This window comes from Pipistrellus hanaki (assembly GCF_964339955.1).
Source record: "Pipistrellus hanaki genome assembly, chromosome: 2".
Lineage (NCBI taxonomy): Eukaryota > Metazoa > Chordata > Mammalia > Chiroptera > Vespertilionidae > Pipistrellus > Pipistrellus hanaki.
This window is the reverse complement of record NC_140504.1, coordinates 175,483,956-175,508,433: the sequence shown is the minus strand read 5'-3', so window position 1 is coordinate 175,508,433 and position 24,478 is coordinate 175,483,956. Positions and strand designations below refer to the sequence as shown.

The 24,478-nt window shown below is 41.8% G+C and overlaps 1 protein-coding gene across 1 annotated transcript in view; it reads right to left on the bottom strand.

Annotated features, from left to right (window-relative positions):
• The window catches only part of TRIT1 (tRNA isopentenyltransferase 1), a 39,785-nt gene extending 15,578 nt beyond the window's left edge, over positions 1-24,207 (bottom strand). Inside the window, exons 1-2 of the mRNA XM_084874635.1 lie at positions 24,024-24,207; positions 2,594-2,734 (exon numbers count right to left, since the gene is read on the bottom strand). Coding sequence (XP_084730761.1) covers positions 2,594-2,734; positions 24,024-24,200 — 318 coding nt within the window. The 5' untranslated portion in view covers positions 24,201-24,207. The remainder of the gene's footprint in view (positions 1-2,593; positions 2,735-24,023) is intronic.
• Positions 24,208-24,478: the final 271 nt, after the last annotated feature.

Genomic DNA, 24,478 nt, shown 5'->3' with positions numbered 1-24,478 from the left:
GCTGTTTCCCCATTTTTAAATACACACACACACACACACACACACATATGCGCGAGGCCCAGTGCACAAATTCATACGCTGGGGGGGGGGGGGGGGGCGGATATCCCTTGCCCGGCCTGTGCCCTCTTGCAGTCTGGGAGCCTTTGGAGAAGCAGGCCTAAGCCAGCAGTCGGACAGCCTTAGCACTGCCGCAGAGTGGGAAAGACTCACGCCATTACCGCTGTGCTCGCCAGCCATGAGCCTGGCTTCTCTCTCCCTTCCTCTCTCAGTGTTCCCCGTGGGAGCGCACTGACAGCCAGAGGGCAGCTCCTACATTGAGCGTCTGCCCCCTGATAGTCAGTGCGCATCATAGTGACCAGTCATTCTGCCCTTTGGTCAATTTGCATACTAGCCTTTTATTATATAGGGTTTTTTTTGTTGTTGTTTTTGTTTTATTGACTTCAGGGAGGAAGAGGGAGAGAGAAACAGCAACAATGAGAGAGAACCATTGATCAGCTGCCTCTGCACTACCCCTACTGGGGATCAAGCCAGCAACCCAGGCATGTGCCCTTGACCGGAATTGAACTGGGGACCCTTCAAGTCCACAGGCTGATGCCCTATCTACTTAGCCAAACTGGTTAGGGCTTCCCCCCCCTTTTTTAAATTATAAAACATCCAATATACACACAAGAACATTTTGACATATGTAAATTATGAAGCCCAGTAATAAAACAAATACTAATGAACCCAATATATGAAAAGGAGTTGGTCATTCCTTTGAAGTTTCTGTGTACTCATTCCCATCTCAACCCCCAACTTCTCTCTCTGAGGGAACCACTATCTTGAGTTATTTCAGGGAAAGAGAGGGTATCTGTTTTTTATCATTCCTTTGTTTTTCTTTACATTACTACTGATGTATATATATTAGTACATCAATATATAAAATACATACAATCAATATGTAACAATATATAATTATATTAGTTTTGCTTGCCTTTTAAACTTTATAATAAATGGTATGAACATGTATGTATCCTTCTATAATTTCTCATATTTTATGTTGTTTTTGAGATTCTTCCACACTGATTGATGCATGTAGCTATAATTTATTCATTTTCACTGCTGAAAAAGTAAACTTTTATGAACAAAGCAAATGTTATACATTCTTCTGTAAGTAGGAATTTCAGTGTTTTATGTTTTTGCTGCTTTGAGGAATGCTATTATAGAATGAGATCTACCACATATCTCTGGGTATACTTGTGACAAGGTTTCTCTAAGTAGATACCTAGGAGTTCTGGTTGATACACATTCTTGCCAATACAAATTCTTAATTCTTACATATTCAACTCTAACAATTTCCCTTGTCTGCCAGGCTGGTGTGGCTCAATGACTGAGCCTCAACCCATGAACCAAGAGATCATGGTTCAATTCCCAGTCAGGACACATGCTCGGGTTATGGGCTCAATCCCCCAGGAGGGGGTGTGCAGGAGGCAGTCAATCAATGTTTCTATCTCTTTCTCTCTCCCTTCCTCTCTCTGAAATAAGAAAGTATATATATATATATATATATATATATATATACACGCGCACACACACACACACACACACACACACACATATTTAACTCTGAAATCTGAAATTATGTCATATATAAAGAGGACTTGGTTTTATTTTTTTCCCAAAACAATGAACTATGTCAGGAATAATTATTAACTACTGCATTTATCTTTCTCCATTTATTTTATTAGATATAGACTGTTTCACGAATTTGCATGTCATCTTTGTGCAAGGGCCATGCTCATCTTCTCTGTATTGTTCTAATTTCAGTACCTATATATGCTGCTGAAGTGAGCACTCTTCACTATTTTTATGCTATCTTAATAAGCTAAATATATATGCCCATTTGAATTTGTATCTGAATTTTCTATTCTGTGCCGTAAGTTTATATAGTATATAATTTCCATGCTATTATAATTATTATGAATTTTTAATGTCTTAGTATCTGACACTCCAGATATTAAATGCAGTCTGGAAATTAAAATATATGGATAGCCCTCCTTATACTATTTTTCCCGCCCAAAAAATTGCTGTATTACCCAGAATATTTTTTTCCTGTCCCATCATCCCTTTTCCAAATATCCCTTTGAAATTCTAACTGGAACTCCATTATATTTATAAATTAATTAAGGGTGGGAAACTGAAGTTCAGTAGGGTAAATTAATTAAGCCAATAAAATTCACATGATCAAAAGAGGTGGCTCTAAGACTGGAACACAGATTTTCTGGTCCTAAATCAATGTTCTCGCCGCTAAAACAGTGCTTCTCAAATTTTAATGTGCATATAAATCACCTGGTACTCTTGTTAAATGCAGATTCTGATTCATATGAAGTGAGGCCCAAATTCAGCATTTCTAACAAGCTCCCAGGGGATGCTGACGTTGAAGTCTGAGGATACCGTCTCTTTCAATCCACATGGTGCTGAGGGGTTGTCCCTATTGGCAGTTGGGTCTTGTGTGCCCTGCTTAGAAGACACTGTCACTAGAAAGACAACGCCTTTCTTGGCGTGGGCTGCCTGGCCACCCATCAAGCCCAGCAGCTGTCTTTCCGAAGGATATCACAGCAGTCGCCTTGTTCCTGAAGTCCGTCACTGTGTAATTTGTCACAAGAGGATCCACAAAGCTGATCATGTGGTGCCGGCATAGTCTCTGCTCTTGGGGAGAAACCTTGTTGGTGATGATGTCTAGGCCTTCATAAACCTAGGAGAAAGAAAATTAGCATGAGAAAGTCATAGGCCTCCTGTACTGCACACTGGATGGGTGGAAATGGCGATCTGTTCCTCCCTCCAGCCAAACCCTTGGCTGACTAAAGCACCAGATAGGTGTGCTCTAACCAGAGCATGCCCGGATTCACAAAACCCACGGCAAAGGAAGCAGAATATGGAACACCAGCTTTCTTATCAAACACAGGTTTTCCCCACTTTCCCAAAGTACAGTGTTCCTGCAAACTTTCCATAAGTTAAAATGGGGTCAAGCAGAGAAGCAATTATCATTAATTTATATGAGAATAAATTTCATCTCTCCCAGACCCCAAATTCAATCATGTACAATGTCTTTATTTTGTTCACCACAACTGAAATGCTTACTTGCATCCAGTTTTACACTAAGCATAACACCCTTACAAGGTCTTTTAGGCTTTGCTGATACCTTAGGACACATGTTACTAATGGATACACAAAATAAATCGAGATGAAGCACAGATGCTCAGACACTGTTGGAAGCTATGAGGGCTTGGCGCTGAACTGATGGGTGTAGTTCCCAGGGAAAGAGCTGGTGCTATCTTTATAACAACTTGCTACAAAACAAATGATGAACGCTATTTTCACTTGTTTCACAAACACAAAAATTCTCTTTGGATTTCTTACAGTAATCAAAAACAGTACAGGTTTCCCACACTATCCGAAAGACGAGCACTTCTATGAAGCCTTTCATAAAATTAAATGGTATAGCTGGACCGGTTTGGCTCAGTGGATAGAGCATCGGCCTGCGGACTGAAAGGTCCCAGGTTCGATTCCGGTCAAGGGCATGTACATTGGTTGCGGGCACATCCCCAGTAGGGTGTGCAAGAGGCAGCTGGTCGATGTTTCTCTCTCATCGACGTTTCTAACTCTCTGTCCCTCTCAATTCCTCTCTGTGTAAAATCAATAAAAATATATATTTAAAAAAAAAATTAAATGGTATAAGGCAAAGAAGAATTACCACTAATTAAAAACTGTCTGTCTTAGCCGAAACCGATTTGGCTCAGTGTATAGAGCATCGGCCTGTGGACTGAAGGTCCCAGGTTCGATTCCAGTCGGGAGCATGTGCCTTGTTTGCCGGCAAATCCCCAGTAGGAGGTGTGCAGGAGGCAGCTGGTTGATGTTTCTCTCTCATTGATGTTTCTGGCTCTCTATCCCTCTCCCATTCTCTCTGTGGAAAATCAATAAAATATATATATTTTTAAAAAACTGTCTTAATTAATTTAAAAATCATCTTCAGATTTCTTTTAGTTACCAAAAACATTATTAATGCAGATCTTGTAAAAGTGACACGGCTTTACTGAAAACCTTTGAAAAGCAGGAATACCTGTTGTGGCTATTAGCTCAGACTTAAAGATGAAAAGGTTATGTAAATCAGTGCCCAAATAAGAATTAATTCTGCAAGATTAACCAGAGTTTCTTTGGCCTGAACTTTAAACATCTAAACATGGATAGGCTATTTTATTTATTCTGCTTATCACAAAGTCTCCAGAAAGGTAACATTTTACATACCGTGTTTCCCCGAAAATAAGACATCCTCCGAAAATAAGACCTAGCGCATGGAAAGATAAGACATCCCCTGAAAATAAGACCTAGTGCAACTTTGGGAGAAAAAATTAATATAAGACACTGTCTTATTTTCGGGGAAACAGGGTAGTTCCACTTCAAATGCTTACATATCTTGGGATTTAAGTGGCTCTGAAAGGTTTTTAGAATTTATATTAGATTGAATTTTATTTGTGGAGAACTGGCCTATCTACAAGAATATATATAAAACAAAGTCAACTATTCTTTAAGAACAAATAAATAAAACACATAAACCCTTTAAAGTCAGACCCCTAAGTCTGCTGTACTCTGTTGAAAACATAGTGATATCCAAATTACTGCCTGGCACATTGTAAATGCCACATAAGAGTTCTTATGAAACAAACAGTCTCAATACTCACAGGCAAGCCCAGCAATGTGGCTCAGTGGTTGCGCACTGACCCACACATGACCCCGGAGGTCACATTTCCTTTCCCAGTCAGGGTACATGTCCAGGTTGCAGGCTGAATCCCCGGTAGGAGGCAGTCTATCAATGATTCTCTCATCATTGACATTTCTATCTTTTTCTCCCTCTCTCTGAAATCAATACATATTTTTAAAATAAATAAACGAATACTCAAAGGCAATATATCCTATCTGCAAGCTCTGATCTGCCAATTGAACTAAAAAGTTCAAGTGTACTTTTTCTAAATGCAAGTTCTCAAATGGAGAACAAATCTGAAAATACTAGTTTGAAAGGAGGGATGAATGCTTTGAAGTTAAATGTTCTCTCTGTAATCACTGATTCTACAGGGCATTGAATGAACAAATAATAAGTTCCATAGAGCCCACAATGGTGTTAAAAGCATTTTTTATCTTACATTTCCCTTTACTTATATGGGTGTCATGTAAGTACAGCACAGTAAAATAGCTAGGAAACACCCTGGCGCCAGACAGCCTCAGGTCAATTCCTAGCCCTGCCACTTACTATCCTGTTTCCCCGAAAATAAGACAGTGTCTTATATTAATTTTTTCTCCCAAAGTTGCGCTAGGTCTTATTTTCAGGGGATGTCTTTTTTAAAAAAAAATATATTTTATTGATTTTGTACAGAGAGGAAGGGAGATAGAGAGTTAGAAACATTGATAAGAGAGAGTCATCGATCAGCTGCCTCTTGCACACACCCCCCACTGGGGATGTGCCCGCAACCAAGGTACATGCCCTTGACCGGAATCAAACCCGGGTCCCTTCAGTCCCCAAGCCGACGCTCTATCCATTGAGCCAAACCGGTTTCGGCCGGAGGATGTCTTATTTTCGGGGAAACACGGTAGTTATTTGTACTTGGAGTGGTCACTTACTAACCTCTCTGTGATTCAATCCCTCATCAATAAAATGAGGGCGATAATATCTATCTCGTAGGGTTTTATGTGGATTAAACGAGTTAATACATGAAAAGCACTTAGTTTTTGCTTGGGACACTGTAAATGCTACATAAGAGTTCTTATATAACTACTTATTTTAGGACCACTACCACTACTATTATCACAACAGCATAGGGAGAATGGGAAATAATTTTAGTGTCACTATTTATTGAACTGTACAGTTATGAATTAACTATTCATGTTATGGTGTATATTATCTATCAATTAAAATCAATGCCCAGCTAAAAAGCAAAAACACAGCAACATTTTACACATTTGCACTAAGAGTAAATATGTAAACAAACAAAAAACCCCAATCAATTTTGTAAATGTTATTTTTGGTCTATAAAGACATTTATATTGTAGATGCTACAACTGGGCTTATAAAATTCTATTACCTGCCTAACCTGTTAACCGAGCGGGATGTATAAATACGTCAAACTTAAATAATATCGGGAACGGGTAGGACGTATGAATACGTCCTGGAAATATATGTTGCGCCCTGAGAGGGACGGTATATATTTTTTGTAATCTTTATAATTGTTTGTAAAATTTATAATTTTTTAATTCGAGTTTCCATTTTTTTGTTGGTGTTCTTTTCTATTTTTTTGTAATTTTGTATTTTCCTTTGTGTTTTATATATAAATAAATGAAAAAATATCTATATATCATTTATTTTAATTAAGTATAAATAAATAAAATAACATGAAATTACGTCCTCGGGGCGTGATGTACTGACACGTCCTAGTGAAAGAGTACGCGCCCATTACAGGTTGCGTAATTAAAAAGGGAACTCCCCGGTTAACAGGCTAGAAAACATTCATCCAACAAAACAGGTTAGATTTGTAGCTGATTATCATACATTTACTCTTTTTTCCAGCTTCAATTACATATGTATTTTAAAATATATTTTTTATTGATTTCAGAGAGGAAGAGAGAGATAGAAAGATCAATGAGAGAGAATCATGGCTACACCTCCTGCATGCCCCCACGGAGATTGAGCCCACAACCCGGACATGTACCCTTGACCAGAATCGAACCTGGGACCCTTCGATCCACAGGCCGACACTCTATGCACTGAGCCAAACCAGCTAGGTCTTCAATTATATTTTTCCGTGTGACTCTACCTACAGAACAGTCAGCCCTGGGTGCCAGGGAGAGCTAAAAGGATCTGTAGTGTCTTTCAAAAGGCAGCAAGTCATTCTATTCCGCTTCCCACTCTTCCAGAAGGTACCTGAGATCTGTGTGCACAGAAATTACTAGATAAAGTTATTCTCACCTGAGATCTGTGTGCACAGAAATTACTGGATAAAGTTATTCTCTCTGCACAAATCAGAATTTGACAATATTAATGGAACTCTGGCCTCTTTGTGAGGCCTGATAACTGAGACACTGAAAAATTACAGGTTTAACCTACTTAGTTAATTATCAAAATAACTGACATTTCAGCAAACATTTACTGAGATGTTTGGCATGCAAAGATTAAGAAAGGGTCCCTGTCCTCAAGGAGTCCAGGCTAGTAAGAAACACAAATAACAGTACTATAAGGAGATAAGAGATATAAAAGTTTATGAGAGAGATTCACGTTTGACTATACACTCTTTTCTAAATACCATAACTCCAAAACACTTAATGGTCTAAGTAGCTAACTGGCTACTAATGTACTTCTTTGTCTCACCTCTGAAAATTTTTTGGGAAAAGGCCACAGGCTTAAATAACTGAACTCTCCTAGCCAACAGAGCTGAAGGGTCTAGAGGGGCTAATGAAGGTGAGGGAAATCTATGAAAGACCTAGAGGAAAACCAGAAGTATCTAGAGTTGTGATTGTAAACCAGAAGTGAATCTGTCCACCAGGGGATATCTGCAATATATCTGGAAACATTCTGGCTGTCACCAGTACGGAGGCAGGGGCGCTGCTGGCATCCAATGGGTAGAAGCCAGGGATGCTACTCAACATCCTACAAAGCACAGGACAACTCCCCATGCCCACAGCAAAGAATTATCCAGCCAAACCTGTCAACAGGCCCAAAGTTAAGAAACTCTGATCCAAAGAAATTTCACCCTGGAGAAACTCACCAACAGTTTTATGTATACAGCCAAAGATCCAACTCATGCTGAAGGGTGGCCCTAATGCAGGGGTCCTCAAACTTTTTAAAGTGGGGGCCAGATCACGGTCCCTCAGAGAGCTGGAGGGCCGGACTATATGAACTACTAATTCCTACTGTAACACCTCGGCTGCGCTCACTGCCCAAAAAACCTGGCGGGCCGGATCAGACTCCTCTGCAGGCCGCATGTGGCCCGCGGGCCGTAGTTTGAAGACCCCTGCACTAGCCCTTCCTCAGTTTCCTTTACTGAGGCCAGCCACTGCTCTATTAGCAATGTCTGCCATGGGAACAATACGCACTAACTGGTGCCTATGGGTAGTAACACAATCTCATATGAAACAACCTTAGCCATCATTCTCTTGTCAATTTTACTTATAAATAGCTCCTTTACATTATCAACACTGATCACTACTACTCAAGAACATGTTTGACTAATTTTTAGGGCATCTACCTGCTGTTTCTATACTATAAACTTCCTCTGGGTGACACTCATGGCTTCTACTAGTATATAATCATTTTTGTACTGATAACTCCCCAAATCCATATCTACAACCTAGTTCTCTCTCATGCTGCCATGCCAGGCCTGGATATTTAACTGCCTAGTGAACATTCCATCATCAACGAGAGGCATATAATATAGTGAAGTGGTTAACAGTAAGGATTCAAGTACCAGGTTTCCTGGATTTAAGTTCTGGCTAAACCACTTATTGGCTAGGGAAACTTGGTCAAGTTATTTAATCTTGTGCCTCAGATTTCTTACTTATAAAGTGAGGATAATCTTAAATACAACCTCAAAAGGTAACTGTGAAAATGAAATAATTAATCCATGCAAAGCATATGGAATAGGGCCTGTCCTATAAGAAGCAGTCAATAAATGTTAGCTAGCTAGCACCATATATCATCATCACTCCAAACAGGCATCTGAAACCTGATGTGTCCAAAATTGAATTCCTTACCTTCCCAGCCATACTTGAGTGAACCACCTAGATAATCAAACTAAATACTTTGAAGTGATCCTAACATCTGTCTCAACTTTTACCTGTACTAGCTCCTAAAACTATCTCAAAACTTGCCACCATTACCACATTTCCCACTTCCATTAAATCAGTTGAAGGCTTCATGATTTCTAGACTATCCTATCAGCTTTGTCATTGATCTTACCTTTGGAGCATAACCACTCAAATTTATGTCCACTGCAGCCTGATCTCAACCAGCCCCACACTCTTTATCATTACATCCCTGCGAAAGCCTGCCCTGAGATAACTCCCCAGCTGCACTTGTCTTCTGCCTGCCATAGCAGCCTGCATTTATCGCTATCACAGAACTTACTGTACAAACTTTAAAATATTTCCATCTCCCCCACTAGACAACAAATTTTGAAGGAAGAAATTATATACTTTATCTCTAGCCTCAGCACAGAGCCTCATACACAGAATATACTCAATGAATATTGGGTACAGATTGCTAGATCCTATGCTAAGAGTTTCACATCCTGCCAAGACTGGTTTGGCTCAGTGGATAGAGCGTCGGCCTGCAGACTGAAAGGTCCCGGGTTCGATTCCGGTCAAGGGCATGTACTTTGGTTGCAGGCACATCCCCAGTATGGGGTGTGCAAGAGGCAGCTGATCGATGTTTCTAACTCTCTATCTCTCTCTTCCTCTCTGTAAAATATCAATTAAATATATTTAAAAAAATAAAGTTTCACATCCTATGAAGTTACCTTGCCCTCCTTTTATCAATGAGGAAATAGAAATTACCTTAGGTAACCTGCCCAAAGTCACACAGCTGGTGAGTGGCAAAGGCAAACTTTGAATTGATTTTACAGTCAGTGTTCTTTTTCCACTACATTGCTTATCTCTGTTCTTGTACAAATCAGCTTTGTGACTTTGGGAAATCAACTTTCTCTCCTGAAACCTCAATGTCTTCACATCTCACATTCTTTCTAATAGTCCAAGCTTCAGAAAAAAAGTTTTGACAAAGGAGGGTAAAAGAAAAATTATTTGTTTAAAGGATGTTGTCACTTCCCAGAAAGTTGATTTTCCTTTTTGATTAAAGAAACTTGAATTTGATTATTCAACTGAAGAGAGATGGAAGAGTAGGGAAAAGGTGAGTGTCTTGGCTTTTATTTCTTAATATAAGGATAAAGTTTTGTAAAAATTTACACTTTACTAAGTTAGAATGAATTAGCTGCAGGAACATCATGGCAAGCAACTACTCCTTTTTAGTTTTACTTGAAAAACTCAACTGCAGACCTGCTGAATGTATCAGACAGATTCAGATGCCCAGTAAGTGAGAGAGCCCGGACTGGACTTGGACTTGCTCAGTCAGCCTGGGGAGAGGAGTGGTTTGGAACTTATAGTGCAGATTGTGGCCTGTACACTGCCTGTGCCTGTCTCTCTTTAGGGGAAAGGGACTATAATAATAACACAAGGCCTTGCTTCTCAAACTGAGAAGTGCATACCTAACATGTATGTGATGCATTCTTTCCGAGCATCAATCTTACCGAGCAGCAAAAGGAATCTGCAACACTTTTACATCTAAATAAGATGTAGGGCAGAGAATGCAAAATGGGCGCATTTTTCAGAAATTCAGAAATCATCCATCTAGTCCAATCCCCTGAAATTTTATACTTGGTAGTACTAAGGCTCAGTGGGCTTCCCTGCCCATACAGTTGGCTGGGGGTACACAGGACGAAAGCCTGGATGCTCAGCCTTAATACAAACTGTTTCAGCAGCTCTTAACAATAGAAGCTAGACCTCTTTTACTCTGGTCTATTTGCTTGCTTGAAGTACTGAATTCCTACGAAGATGAAATTAAATTCCAGTGACTGAGAAGACAGTTACCATACACTGGGTCTCTTTCAAGGTTCTCAAGAGTTAGTTATGACAAAAGACAAAACAAGCACAAACTCATTGTCACAGACAACAGTAAGGTAGTTACTAGAGGGAAGGGGTGTGAGGAGGGGTAGTAAAGGGGGTCAAATATACAGGGACGGAAGGTCTGAGTGTCTGAAGTACAAATCGCTAGATCCGATGCTAAGGATAACAATATACAGATATTGTATCATACAACTTGAAACCTTTATAATTTTATTAGCCAATGTTACCCCAGTAAGTTTAATAAAAAAGAGTAAATGTAATAGAAAGACGGAAATATATATAGACAATGCTATGTGTCCAATGAAGGCATAAATAAGTAGGACAAATCAATTTTCCTCCGTTTCTCTCCCCCCCTTCCTCTATCTAAAAATAATAGATTTAAAAATTTTTAAATAATAATGTTAATAATAATAATAATAATTTTTCTATTCTATGCCATCTTTACAGCCTCATGACTGCCCATTTTTGATGGTTTCAGTGATATTTTATCTTACGATACCTGTGACAGAGTATAATAGCTAAGGTGCGCCATTATTTGGAGGTACACATCTAAGTTAGGGAGAGGCAGTAGAGTATAATGGAGGCAGAATGCCTGGTTCAAATTTTAGCTCTACTAACCAGCGATAGCCATTATTGGCAAGATATTTATCTAATTTTTCTTTCACTCAAGTTTTCTCATCTGTAAATGGAAGTAATAACAGCATCTATACTCTTCACTGGGTTCCTCTGAGACTGAAGGCTTTAGAACAGTGTCAGGCAGATGGTAAGCACTGTGTGAGTGCTTGACATTATCTATATTTAATTGGTGGAGGCTAACCAAGATTTTCCTTGGCTCTTTGTATTAAGACCCCTGCCTAGGGTTTAAGAGAACCACAAAATACCAGAGTTGAAAAGAGCTTTAGACACAGTAACAGACAGACAGTGTACGGTCTACAAAGCCTAAATTATTTACTACCTGGACCTTAACAGAAAGTCTGCCCAGCCCTGGACTAATCCAATCAGTTTTCCCTAGCTAATGTATCCGAAGAGGGAACTAAAGCCCAGAGAGGGTAATCTGTCCACAGTTCTATATTCAGTGAGTTAGTGGCAAAGCTGGGACTAAAACCCAGTAAATAAGGATAAAGATGAACTATAAGTCAGGGAAAATAATGGTGGCTGAAGAGTTAAATAAGTCATCTATTTCTAATGGGTATTTACTGAATACTAACAGCCTAGGCATCAGAGAGTGAGTGTGTGTGTGTGTGTGTGTGTGTGTGTGTGTGTGTGTATGTGTGTGTTTTAATGCTCTCCAGGTGAATCCAATGTGCAGCTGGAGGCAAGAACCACTGAGACAAGTGTTGTGCTATGCAACAAGATACAAACTAACCGCCTTCCCCCCTTAAAAAAAAAATCAAGGGAACTGCCTGGGTAGTTAAACAAAGGTATCCATATCTATAGAATCCCATATTTCACCTGAAATTACCTACACATATGTGTAAGGAACTCCACAAAGAACAGCACCTGGAACGCACAGTGAAGACAAAGGCCCTGGATATATCTTCGTTTACATAGAGGATGAACATCATTTTTTTATTTACATCTGTAAGTTCCAACAGTTAAATCCATCATAAATTTCAGATAAGAATTCTTTCTGAATGTTAAAATAACCTGTACTCCTAAAAAATATACAAGAATATATTAAAACTTTTACATGGTAAAGAAAAAATCATAAAAGTCAAAACTAAAAAAATATTTCCAATTCATGAGACTATACAAAGGGTTATTACTTTGCAATACACAAAAAGCTCTTCCAAATCAATAAAAATAAGAACAAAAACGATTTATAGAAGTGGACACAACAGGAATGAAAAGGAAATTCAAAACCTAAAAGCACAAATGGTCAAAGTACACTTAAAAAACAATTAACCTAAGACGATGAAATCCATTTCTTGTTTACCAGACTGACAACAGTGAAAGAGACAGGTAATACACAAATTGCAAGGGTGAGAGGAGCAGACATCCAGCTGGTTCAAACTTTTTAAAAAGCAGTCTGGCAATATGTATCAAAATATAATGTGTGCAACTCAACAACAGCAACAACAAAACCTAGTTTAAAAATGAGCAAAGGACCTAGTCTCCAAAGAAAATATCCACATGGCCAACAAACACACGAAAAGATGCCCAAGATCATTAGTCACTGAGGAAATGTAAATCAAAACCACAACGAGACACCACTTTCACACCCAATAGGATCGTTATACATTTTTTTTTAAAGGAAAAATAAATGTTGGAAAAGATGTGGAGAAATTGGTATCTTCAGACATTGCTGGTGGGGATGTAAAATGGTGTAGCCACTGTATAAAAAGAGTTTGGCAGTTTCGCAAAAAGCTAAACATAGAATGATCATATGACCCAGCAATTCCATTCCTAGGCACAGGCCCAAAAATAACTGGGGGGAAAAAATACATGTACACATGTTCACAGCAGCACTATGCACAACAGCCTAAAGGTGTTAATCTCCATCATTGATGGACAAATTGTGTTCTATATACAATGAAATATCCAACCATAAAAAGGAATGAAGTACAAATAACTACAAGAGAAGAAGCCACGCTGAAACCGGTTTGGCTCAGTGGATAGAGTGTCGATCTGCGGACTGAAAGGTCCCAGGTTCGATTCCCGTCAAGGGCATGTACCTTGGTTGCGGGCACATCCCCAGTAGGGGGTGTGCAGGATGCAGCTGGTCGATGTTTCTCTCTCATCAACGTTTCTAGCTCTCTCTCTCTCTCTCTCTCCCTTCCTCTCTGCAAAATATCAATAAAATATATATTAAAAAAAAAAAAAAAAAAGAGAAGCCAGATAAAAAGGTTGTATATTGTATGATCCTATTTATATTAAATAGAGGCCCACACCCCGCGGGGGGCCAGCAGAGTGGTGTCCGCTGGGCTGGGGGCAGGTGCTGCTGTGTGTGTGTCTCCACTCCTGCCTGTCCCCAGTCCACAGCCTCCTTCCGCCCATCTGAGTGAGCCGCTTCTCCTGAGCAGTCATGATGCCCAGCTAATTAGCATATTCCCTGTTTATATATATAGATCCATTATATATAGATATCCAAAATAGGTGAAAAACAAAACAAGCATAAAGCAGACTGGTGGTTGTTAGAGGGTGAAGAGAAAGGGGAATAGGGAGGAACTGCTAATAGCCAAAGGGTTTTGGGGGTGATGGACACATTTTGGAACTAGATAGAGGTAGTGGCTGTACAATATTGTGAACGCACTAAATGCCACCGAATTGTTCATTTAAAAATGGATGGTTATGTGGAACCCTTCCAGCACCAGGTAGATGGTAACCATGAAGTTCCACCCTTCGGTCACCTCGGACTGCAGCAAAAACCGCAAACATGCTTCAGTGTCCCTCACACATGCACTAGAACCCAGTGACCAGATGATCATGTTATCCCCGCTCTCCAAGGAGCTGCGGCGGAAGTACATCTGCTCCATGTCCATCCACAAGGATGAGGAGGTCCAGGTGGTCTGAGGACGCTACAGAGGTCAGCCACGGTGGTAAGGCTGTACAGAAAGGAATACGTCATCCACATGAGCAGGTGCAGCGTGGGAAGGCTAACGACACAACTGTCCACGTGGGTATTCACCTGAGCAAGGTGGTTATCGCCAGGCTAAAACTGGATAAAAATCAGGAAAAAGTTCTTGGCTTTTGGACAAGTTGGAAAAGAGAAAGGCAAATATTAGAAAGAACTCACTTAGAAAATGCAGGAATAAATATAACCTGTTGTACAACCACAGTTTAGCTGTAGATTTTTAGCCTGTTGTGTATTCCTTTTGAGACTTTTCAAGATGTCTATAGAATATTTCATTTCTTTCCTGTTCTGTTATTGATAATGTACCTCTCTCTGTAAACCTACTGGTGGTTTAAAAAATAAATAAATATATATATATATATATATATATATATATATATATATATATAAATAATTGATTTTTTACAGAGAGGAAGGGAGATAGAGTTAGAAACATCGATGAGAGAAAGTCATCGATCAGTTGCCTCTTGCACACCTCCCACTGGGGATATGCCCACAACCAAGGTACATGCTCTTCCGCACCCCCCCTTTTTTTCTAAATATATTTTATTGATTCTTTACAGAGAGGAAGGGAGAGAGATAGAGAGCTAGAAACGTCAATAACAGAGAAACATTGACCAGCTGCCTCCTGCACACCCCCCACTGGGGATGTGCCGCAACCAAGGCACATGCCCCTGACCGGAATCGAACCTGGGACCCCTCAGTCCGCAGACCAACGCTCCACCACTGAGCCAAACCGGTTCCGGCTAAGGTACATGCCCCTGACTGGAATCGAACCTGGGACCCTTCAGTCCGCAGGCCAACGCTTTATTCACTGAGCCAAACTGGTTTCGGCTGTTTTAATTTTATGAATAAAAATTAGAAATGTTTAATTCCTAAAAAATAAAAAAAGTTAGCCCTGGCCTGTGTAGTGGTTAGAGCACTGACCTGCGCAAAGCTGAGGTTCAGTTCCTGGGCAAGAGCACATATGTGGGTTGCAGATTCGATCCCAAGTGCAAGAGGCAACCAATCAATGTGTCTCTCTCACATCAATGTTTCTCTGTCACATCGATCTTTCTTTCTCTCTCTCCCCCTTCCTCCCTCCCTTCCACTCTATCAACGGAAAAATATCCTCAGGTGAGGATTTATCAAAAAGAAAAAAAAAGTATACTCTCCAATAAATGCCTTAGAAAATTGGAAAAAGAAAAATAATGTATACATCCTCTCATCCTATGAATTTACCCTGAAGAGAATCACACAAAAAGATGTATGTGCAAAGATGTTCATCTTAGCATCATTTACTACAGCAAAAAATAGAACCCTCTAAATATCCTTCAGTAGAAATCTGGTTACATGAATTATGATACACCTGAATTATAGACAAAAATTAAAAACAATAATGTAGACAGCTTTGCTATCCAATTTTAAGACTTACTATACAGCTATAATAATCAAGAAAATGTGATATTGGCAAAAGTATAGACATGTCAATTGAACACAAGAGAAATGGCCCCACACAAATACAGTCAATTGGTTTGTAACAAAGGTGCAAAGGTAATTCAATGGAAAAAGGACAGTCTTTCAAAAACAGTGCCGGTCCGCCCTGGCCAGGTAGCTCAGTTGGTTAGAAAATCATCCTGATTCACCAAAGTTGTGGGTTCGATCTAAGTGTTCCCTGAATGGCAAAATTAACCCAGATTGAGGCCACGATGTAGACTTGTATACATTATTAACACATAAAGATATCATAGCATACTGCTAAGAGGGGGGAAATAAATAAGACACAGAATAGCACGAAATGTATGCATCAATTTTCATGAGAAAACGCGCGCACACACATACACACACACACACACACACACACACACACACACACGCACGGACAAAACTTAGGAACGTTACTAAGTGAAATAAGCCAGTCACAAGAGAGACAAATACCGTATCATTCCACTATATGAAGAATGCTCCCATTTCAATAGCCAAAACCCTATTAGTCTGTCTCCAAAATGACAAAAACGGTTACGTGTTATCCTCTGCCACAACCCACTCCAGCCTCTTTCACACCCAGACTAATATAACAGAATCCTAAACTGTTCATCTCCCATCCAGCCATTAGTTACCTTATGAGACAGATTGACTATCACTTCCCTATTTAAAACATAAAATTCCACAGCATGCCTCTCAGTGGCCTCTGAAATTTGTCCCCAGAGTCTGTATTTTTAGTGTGACCTCCTACAGCTGTCTCTCAAGTATCCTAGATGCATAGTTGCTGGTCACTCCTTGAAAACATACCATGGATTTTTTTCCTCTTCCTTTACTTTGCTCATGTGTTCTTTGGTCAAGAGTACTCTTCTTCCGCCATAGCTGGTTTGGCTCAGTGGGTGGGGCATTGGCCTGGGAACTGATGGGTCCAGGGTCCAGCTCGATCTTCTGCCCCAGTCAAGCATGTGCGGAAGGCAACCAATTGATATGTTTCTCTCACATAGATGTTAATCTCTCTCTGCTCTCCCCTCCCTTCCACTCTCTCTAAAATGGAAAGATATGCCGAAACCGGTTTGGCTCAGTGGATAGAGCGTCGACTTGCGGACTGAAAGGTCCCGGGTTCGATTCCAGTCAAGGGCATGTGCCTTGGTTGTGGGCACATCCCCAGTGGGAGATGTGCAGGAGGCAGATGATTGATGTTTCTCTCTCATCAATGTTTCTAACTCTCTATCCTTCTCCATTCCTCTCTGTAAAAAAAAATCAATAAAATGTATTTTTTTTTTTTTTTTTTGAGATTTCTTACTTTGCCTCTTATCAGATTCAGTCCTTTTAAAAGTGCCTCCAGAGAGCCCCCATCTCTTCTGGTTAACAGGTTTTCATGGCTTTTATTTCATATCCTAGTAATAAGCCCCTGTGATTCACTGCCCCCTCTCTCCTTCATATCCCTCCCCCACGCACCCCAGATCTCCCTTGAGCGCTATCAGACAGTAGGCCTTTAGTGAAAAGGAAAAAAAGCACAGCACTGCTCCTAAATTATGTCCCAAAGCGGACAAAAAGAACGCAGACTCCTCATCTATGAAATGGCACGGAGCCTGCTTACCAGTCCGACTGCCAAAAAGCATTTGCTTCTCCTCTTGTGGGTTTGGACAAACACGAGGGAGCTATGCTCCTGTGACTACTACTTCTCCACGGACCTGCCGGACCAAGGCAGCAGAGATACTTCCCCTGTAAACCCAAATAGAGCACTGTCTGTTTTCTCTTGGCATACAGTTAGTAGCCTGTATTTCCAGGCAGTTCATTGTACATCTTTTGGCAAGTGCCTTCAACTTTCTCAGTACAATGTTCCATCCAGTCCTTGAATTTACATGCCAAGAAAAGACAGACTGAAAAGAAGACCTTCAGTATCACCTTCCTGCAATACATGAGACACTACAGGAGTCAGAAGGCCAGATCCAATTCCCAGGTGTGCAAGCGTCTTGCAGTGTGATCTCCAGTCTGCTCTTTCATCTTTCTGTATTCGGTGTTTCCATCCTGGAAAACAGGGACTGTATTACCTTCCCCTCCCTGAATTTAGGCTCCTACTGCTGACTGAGAGTGTTTGTTTCTTTAATCTAGGGGTGTCGAACTCAATCAGAGAAGGGGCCAAAATCTAAAATCCAGCCTAAATCGCGGGCCGAATGGTTTACTGAACAGTCATAAACTGACAATGTCATAAACTGACAGCGGAGTGCAGTGATGACAGCGCGGTGCAGGCCACATTGCAAGGCCTGGCGGGCTGGATTTGGCCCACGGGCCTTGTGTTTGACACACGTGCTTTAATCTGTGAACGGGGCTTGGAAAACTCGGGAAATTAAGCACCAACGTTGTTTCTCACTCGGGTCAGATCCGCCATGCAGCATCCACAGACCCAGCGGAGTCTGAATAAGTAATCCCTCAGAGGGCGCTCTGACTTCCCGCTCAACAGGAACACACATGAGAATGGGAGGCAAGAGGCCCGATGCCACAGAGCTAGCTACCGGAGCAAGTCATTATACACCAGGCTCTGTTACCAGGCGCACTATCCTTAACACCCCATTGTACTTTTACCTCAACATCCAAAGCACTTAATTCAACGTTTCCCAAAAACAAGCACTTTCCCTGGATGCTAACTGCCCTACAGTTAAGGCAGGACAAGGGATGACACCACAAGTATGAGGTGCAAGACAATTTAAGATTTAAGGCAGGATTTTACAGTCCTTTTTGAGTTACTAGTCCACTTTTTTTTTTTAACTGTTCAATGGCCTTTTAAATTAAACTTTATTGTTGAAAGTATTCCATATGTCCCCCATTCTCACTGACCCCTTATAGCCCGTCCCCATGCCTTCACTACCTATGGTCTGACTGTATACAAAATTCTGAAATACATAATTCTGGACAGGATTCCAAAAAATTATTAAAATGCAAGTGTTGGCTTTTAAAAAGATAAACTTGGACCCTAGCCAGTGTGACTTGGTTGATTTTCCCCTGTGTACCAAAGGGTTGCCAGTTTAATTCCAGGGTGAGCAGGAAGCATCCAATTAAGGTTTAGCTCTCACATCCATGTTTCTTTTTCTCTCCTTTTCCCTTCCTCCCATCTCAAAAAAAAAAAAAATCAATACAAAATATTTTTTTAAAATATTTTTTTTAGACCTAGCCGGTTTGGCTCAGTGGACAGAGTGTCAGCTTCGAACTGAAGGGTCCCAGGTTTAATTTTAGTCAAGTTCACATGTCCAGATTGCAGGTCAACCCCCAGTAGGGGACATGCAAGAGGCAGCTGATCAATAGATTCTCTCTCATCATTGATGTTTCAACCTCTCTCTCCCTCTCCCTTCCTCTCTGAATGAAAATATATATATTTTTAAAAAGGAATGTTTTAAATTAAAAAGAGGAATGTTAAAAAAAATTATTTAAAGGTCAACTTGAAAAAGTTTCTAATTGTCACACTTTCCACTTGGTCCCCCTTTGGCCCGTGTAGCTATTTCAACAAAGAAGTTTACTGTTCTGTATAGATTCTCCACAAAGCCAAATTTCCCCCTTTGTTCCAGTAAACAGTCTCAATCTTTGCTATCCTTTGAATTATTCTTTTTCTAAATATTTTTATTGATTTCAGAGAGGGAGAGGGAGATAGAAACATCAACGAGAAAGAATCATTGATAGGCTGCCCCTGCACACCCCACACTAAGGATCGAGCCCATAAACTGGGCATGCGCGTGCCCTGACCGGGAATCAAACCATGACCTCCTGGTTCATAGGTTGATGCTCAACCACTAAGCCAAGCAGGCTGAGCTATCTACGGAAAACCAATCACTGTCTCACTAATAGAAAAGTGTGGACAAGAAACTCGGAAGGCTGGTCAACAACCCTAATTGCTCTAACCACTCACTGTTTAGTTGAAACATTGTTAGCCCAAGCAGCCTCCACCTCTGTTTGTCTTAAGTAAATTTCTGTTATGGGAATTTCCTGCCTAAGGGCTATCTATGGGTGCATCCCATAGTTTCAATAAAAGGGATAGCAAGGCCAGAGCAATATGTAGTCCTCCCACTAGAGGTGGGCTCCTGCCTGGCCCCCAATATCGCCAAATTAATACATTTTCTAGTCTCTTTTTATTTATGTGCGGCCTTCTCCAGACCCCGAACCCTGAACCACTCAGGACAGGGGTTCCCACAGCTATCATGGAATTTTTGACTAAATTATATTTCTATCTAGTTACAGCACATTTTATCCCCCTAAGCAGTGCATCACGTGGCCGACACTCAGCTCAACACTTTATTTGACAAAGATCACTACGAATTCACACTATGCTTCACATTATGAATCCTAAAACACAATTTATATCCTGATCAAAATGCAGTACCCCCTTCTGAAAGAAAAGTGGCATACAAGTTAAATACTCTAGCCCGCTCGGTGTGGCTCCATGGCTGAGCATCAACACATGAACCAAGAGGTCACGGGATCAATTCCCAGTCAGAGCGCATGCCTGGGGTTGCAGGCTTGATCCCCAATAAGGGGCATGCAGGAGGTAACCTATCAACATCAATATTTCTTTTTTTTTTTTTTTTTAAATATATTTTATTGATTTTGTACAGAGAGGAAGGGAGAGAGATAGTTAGAAACATGGATGAGAGAGAGAGTCATCCATCAGCTGCCTCCTGCACACCCCCCACTGGGCATATGCCCACAACCAAGGTACATGCCCTTGACTGGAATCGAACCCGGGACCCTTCAGTCCACAGGCCAACGCTCTATCCATTGAGCCAAACCAGTCTCAGCTCAACATCAATATTTCTATCCTCTATTCCTCTCCCTCTCCCTAAAATCAATAAAAATTTTTAAAATGTTTTATATTATTTTTTAGCCTTTGCCCGGTGATTGAGTATCGACCTATGAACAGGAAGTCACAATTCGATTCCCAGCTGGGGCATATGCCAGGGTTTGGGGCTTAACCAATAATTCTCACCATGGATGTTTCTAGCTCTCGCTCTTTCCCCCTTCCTTTCTGAAATCAACAAAAATATATTTACATTTTTTTAATTTTTACTGATTTAAGAAACATTAATTTGCTGTTCCACCCACCCACGCATGCATTGGTTGCTTCCTTCATGCACTGTCACCGGAGACTAAGCCTGCGATCCTGGTGCATCGGGACAGCACTCTAACCAACTGGCCAGTGAGATCCTCTTTTCTTATCTGTGAAATAACATCTACTTTACAAGATCATTGTGAGGATAAGCAGCACTATACAAATTTAAGCTATTATTATTTTGCCTGTTGATTTATTCTAAATTGAAAATATTCATTCAAGGAACTGGTGATCCAACCTAAAGAATGTCACTTTGTGCCCTAGCTGGTTTGACTCTGGATAGAGTATTGGCCCAAGGACTGAAGGGTTCCCGGTTCGATTCCATTCAAGGGCGCAGTCCTGGTGCAAGTATGTACGAGAGGCAACCAATGGATATATGTCTTTCTCACATTTCTCATATGTCTCTCTTACTGTCTTTCCCCATATCTTTCACTCTAAGAATCACTGGAAATTAATTAATCAGGATAGGATTAATAAATAACAACAAGTGCCGAAACCAGTTTGGCTCAGTGGATAGACCTTCAGCCTGCGGACTGAAAGGTCCCAGGTTCAATTCCGGTCAAGGGCATGTACCTTGGTTAGGGGCACATACCCAGTGGCGGGGGAAGGGGGGGTGCAGGAGGCAGCTGGTCGATGTTTCTCTCTCATAGATGTTTCTAATTCTATGTCCCTCTCCCTTCCTCTCTGTAAAAAAAAATCAATAAAATATATTTTAAATAAATAAATAACAAGAAAAAAAAAAGTCACTTTGTTCACATGCTTAGCAAAAATTTTCTGACTTAACCTCAAGTCACTGAAAAGCATCACCTCCTTTCTCCCATTAGCTAAGAAACAAGCAAAACAGCACCTCCCTCACAGGGGGGCCTGGTAAGCAGATACAGAAATGAAGAACTGAATATCCACAGTGAATGGGGCAGAGATACTTTATTATTTGTACTAAAGAGTAAAATCAAACGTCAACGTTAATCAATGGGACCAAGAAGAAATGTTATGAATATCCAAGATATAATCTAAATTAAATACCACCTATACTCAATTCAGAAAGCTCAGATCACTGAAGTATTTTCCATATACAGTAGGTTGTCGGAGATCGGTTCCTACGCAATTTTCGCAGTAAGTGGGAACCCACCTGCATAAGCATCTATGTCACTCACATGGAGCACACACACAGCAGTAATTGTTGTGGGGTCGAACCCTGGGTTCAAAAGAAGACCACTGGAGGCTGATGATTTATTTAAAAAAAAAGCAGGCAAGAATTTATTGAACTGGCCAGGGCAGCCGCAAGAGTACCACACGCAGGCGGACCCTACACGACTGCGAGGCTTTAGGGGCAGGTAGTTATTTTTAAAGGTTCTGAGAAGGAAAACCCCCATTCTGCAACAAACTGTTGTTTGGAATTTTCTGTTCTTCCTAGATAAAATGTTGCTTTCTAGTTTGCTTTAGCCCGTTTGAAGAATGATGAAGATAAACCTAGCTGTCTGACCTTGCAGGCCAGAGACCAGATATGCCCACAATCTCAATACCATGCCAGGTGCACTTTCTCAATTGGATAGAACAGCATTGTTTTTCAAGGCCAGCATCGAGATAACCACTAAGTGCACATAGGGCTGGCTCTTTAATAAAAAAAAAGGAAATTCTGCCTGTAACCTTGCTTAGAATTTGAATTCATCCTACTTCAATAATGAAGTCTCAGCCCTAAAGTCTGTCTCTGGAAGTTGACACAAAGTAGAGATCACAAATATTTGCTGAATGATCCTCATCATTTCATGTGTGTTGATGGCTGTATCACCCCAAAAGAACTAAGGAGGGTAGAAACCTTGCCCAGAGGTTTATAAGGTAGAGTGGGGAGCGCTGCCCCTCCAGGCCCTGAACCTACCGGGAATTTCACATCAAGCATCTCATTTACTCCATAAAAACAGCTGTGTGTGAGTTCTCTTCAACAAACAGCACCTGGAATTCTCCCATCAGAGATTTACCCAAAGAGTCGCCCTTTCAATCTGAACACAAACGCTCCCAGGTGCCATGTGTCCTACATTCCTCCTGGGCCTCCCTCCGACTAGGAAGAGGACAAAGCCTCCTGCTTCCCAAATGCCAGGAACTGGAAAGTTCGGCTTGTGCCGGCCGGCGTGGCTCAGGGGCTGAGCGGGGACCTATGAACCAGGAGGGTCCGCCTTATGGGCCATTTGGAAGGCAGCCCATCAAGGATTCCCTCATCACTGCTGTTTCTCTCTCCCCCTCTCCCTTCCTCTCTGAAATCAATAAAAATATGTTGTTGTTTTTTAAATCTCAGCTTTTTAAAACAAGCATTTACCAAGTGCCTGGTCTTCTTCGGAAAAGGCCACGCTGCTCTTCATCCTAACTCTATTTTAATCCCAGATATTAATTACTACAGCCTTGTGAGGTAAGGTAGTGTTTTCTCCACTTTAGAGATACATCATGGCCCCCAAAAACGACATTATGAAGGCCACGAGGCCGGTGGCCGCTTAGGGGCTGGAATCCAGGTCTCCTGAGTCTCCAGCCTGTTCCATTCCCCCGGCAGAAACCCACAGATGGTCACCCATTTATCTTGGTGTCGCTGGGCACTCTACATAGCAAAAGCTCTAGAATAATTTTCATTCAAAAGCTATTTATCGGCCCTAACCGGTTTGGCTCAGTGGATAGAGCGTCGGCCTGCAGACTGAAGGGTCCCAGGCTCGATTCTGGTCAAGAATCGAGCCTGGTTGCGAGCACGTCCCAGTAGCGGGTGTGCAAGAGGCAGCTGATCCATGTTTCTAACTATCCCTCTACCTTCCTCTCTGCAAAAAAATCAATAAAATATACTTCCTTTAAGAAGCTATTTATCGGACATATATATGTCAACCTTGTAGGTCCCAGTACTGTCTCCTCCACCTATGTGCCAGGTGACACGGAGGAAGCGTATTTCGCCTCCTGGGGTGAATTCCCCGTCTACAAACGGAGATAATAGTACCCACCAAACAGCCCTGTCCTGAGAAGTAAAGGAGATGAAAGTGAAACGCCTGGAACTGTATCAGACAGACGGTGGGCGGTTAGTAATTACGGTTTCCCTTCACCTCCCCCGTCCGCCCCGCGAGCTTCGGGGTTCACTCCCTCTGCCCTGCCGCGGGGGATCCCCGGCCCGCGGCCTGCACGTGCGCGGCCGCCCGGCTCCCCGCGCCGCGGGCCCGGCCCTACCTGCATGGAGTCGGCGCTGACGATCTCGCCCCCGAACCGCTGGCCGAGCTGCAACGCCAGCGTGGACTTGCCGGTGCCCGTGGCCCCGAGGATCACCACCAGCGGCAGGGCCCGCTGCACGCCCCGGAGCCTGTGGCCCGCAGACACGGCGCGTGCGGCCGCCGCCGCCGCCGCCATCTTGGCGACATCTGCGCCTGCGCGGGAGCAGCTGTCCCCATGACAACCGTCAGCGCGCCTGTGCAAAGCTCTGGCTGAGCCGGGAGGAGGGAGCCGCGGAGCCCAGGTCCCCAGGCTCCCGACGTGAATGCCGTCAACTAAGGGGTGTCACCGCTTCAACTACCAACTCTCCCACACAGGCTGGCAGTCCTGTCTGAAATACAGTGATCCCTGCATGAATATAAGCGCAACCAATGGACATGATCACCAGGGGGATGGGGACAGGAGTGGGGGGAGGA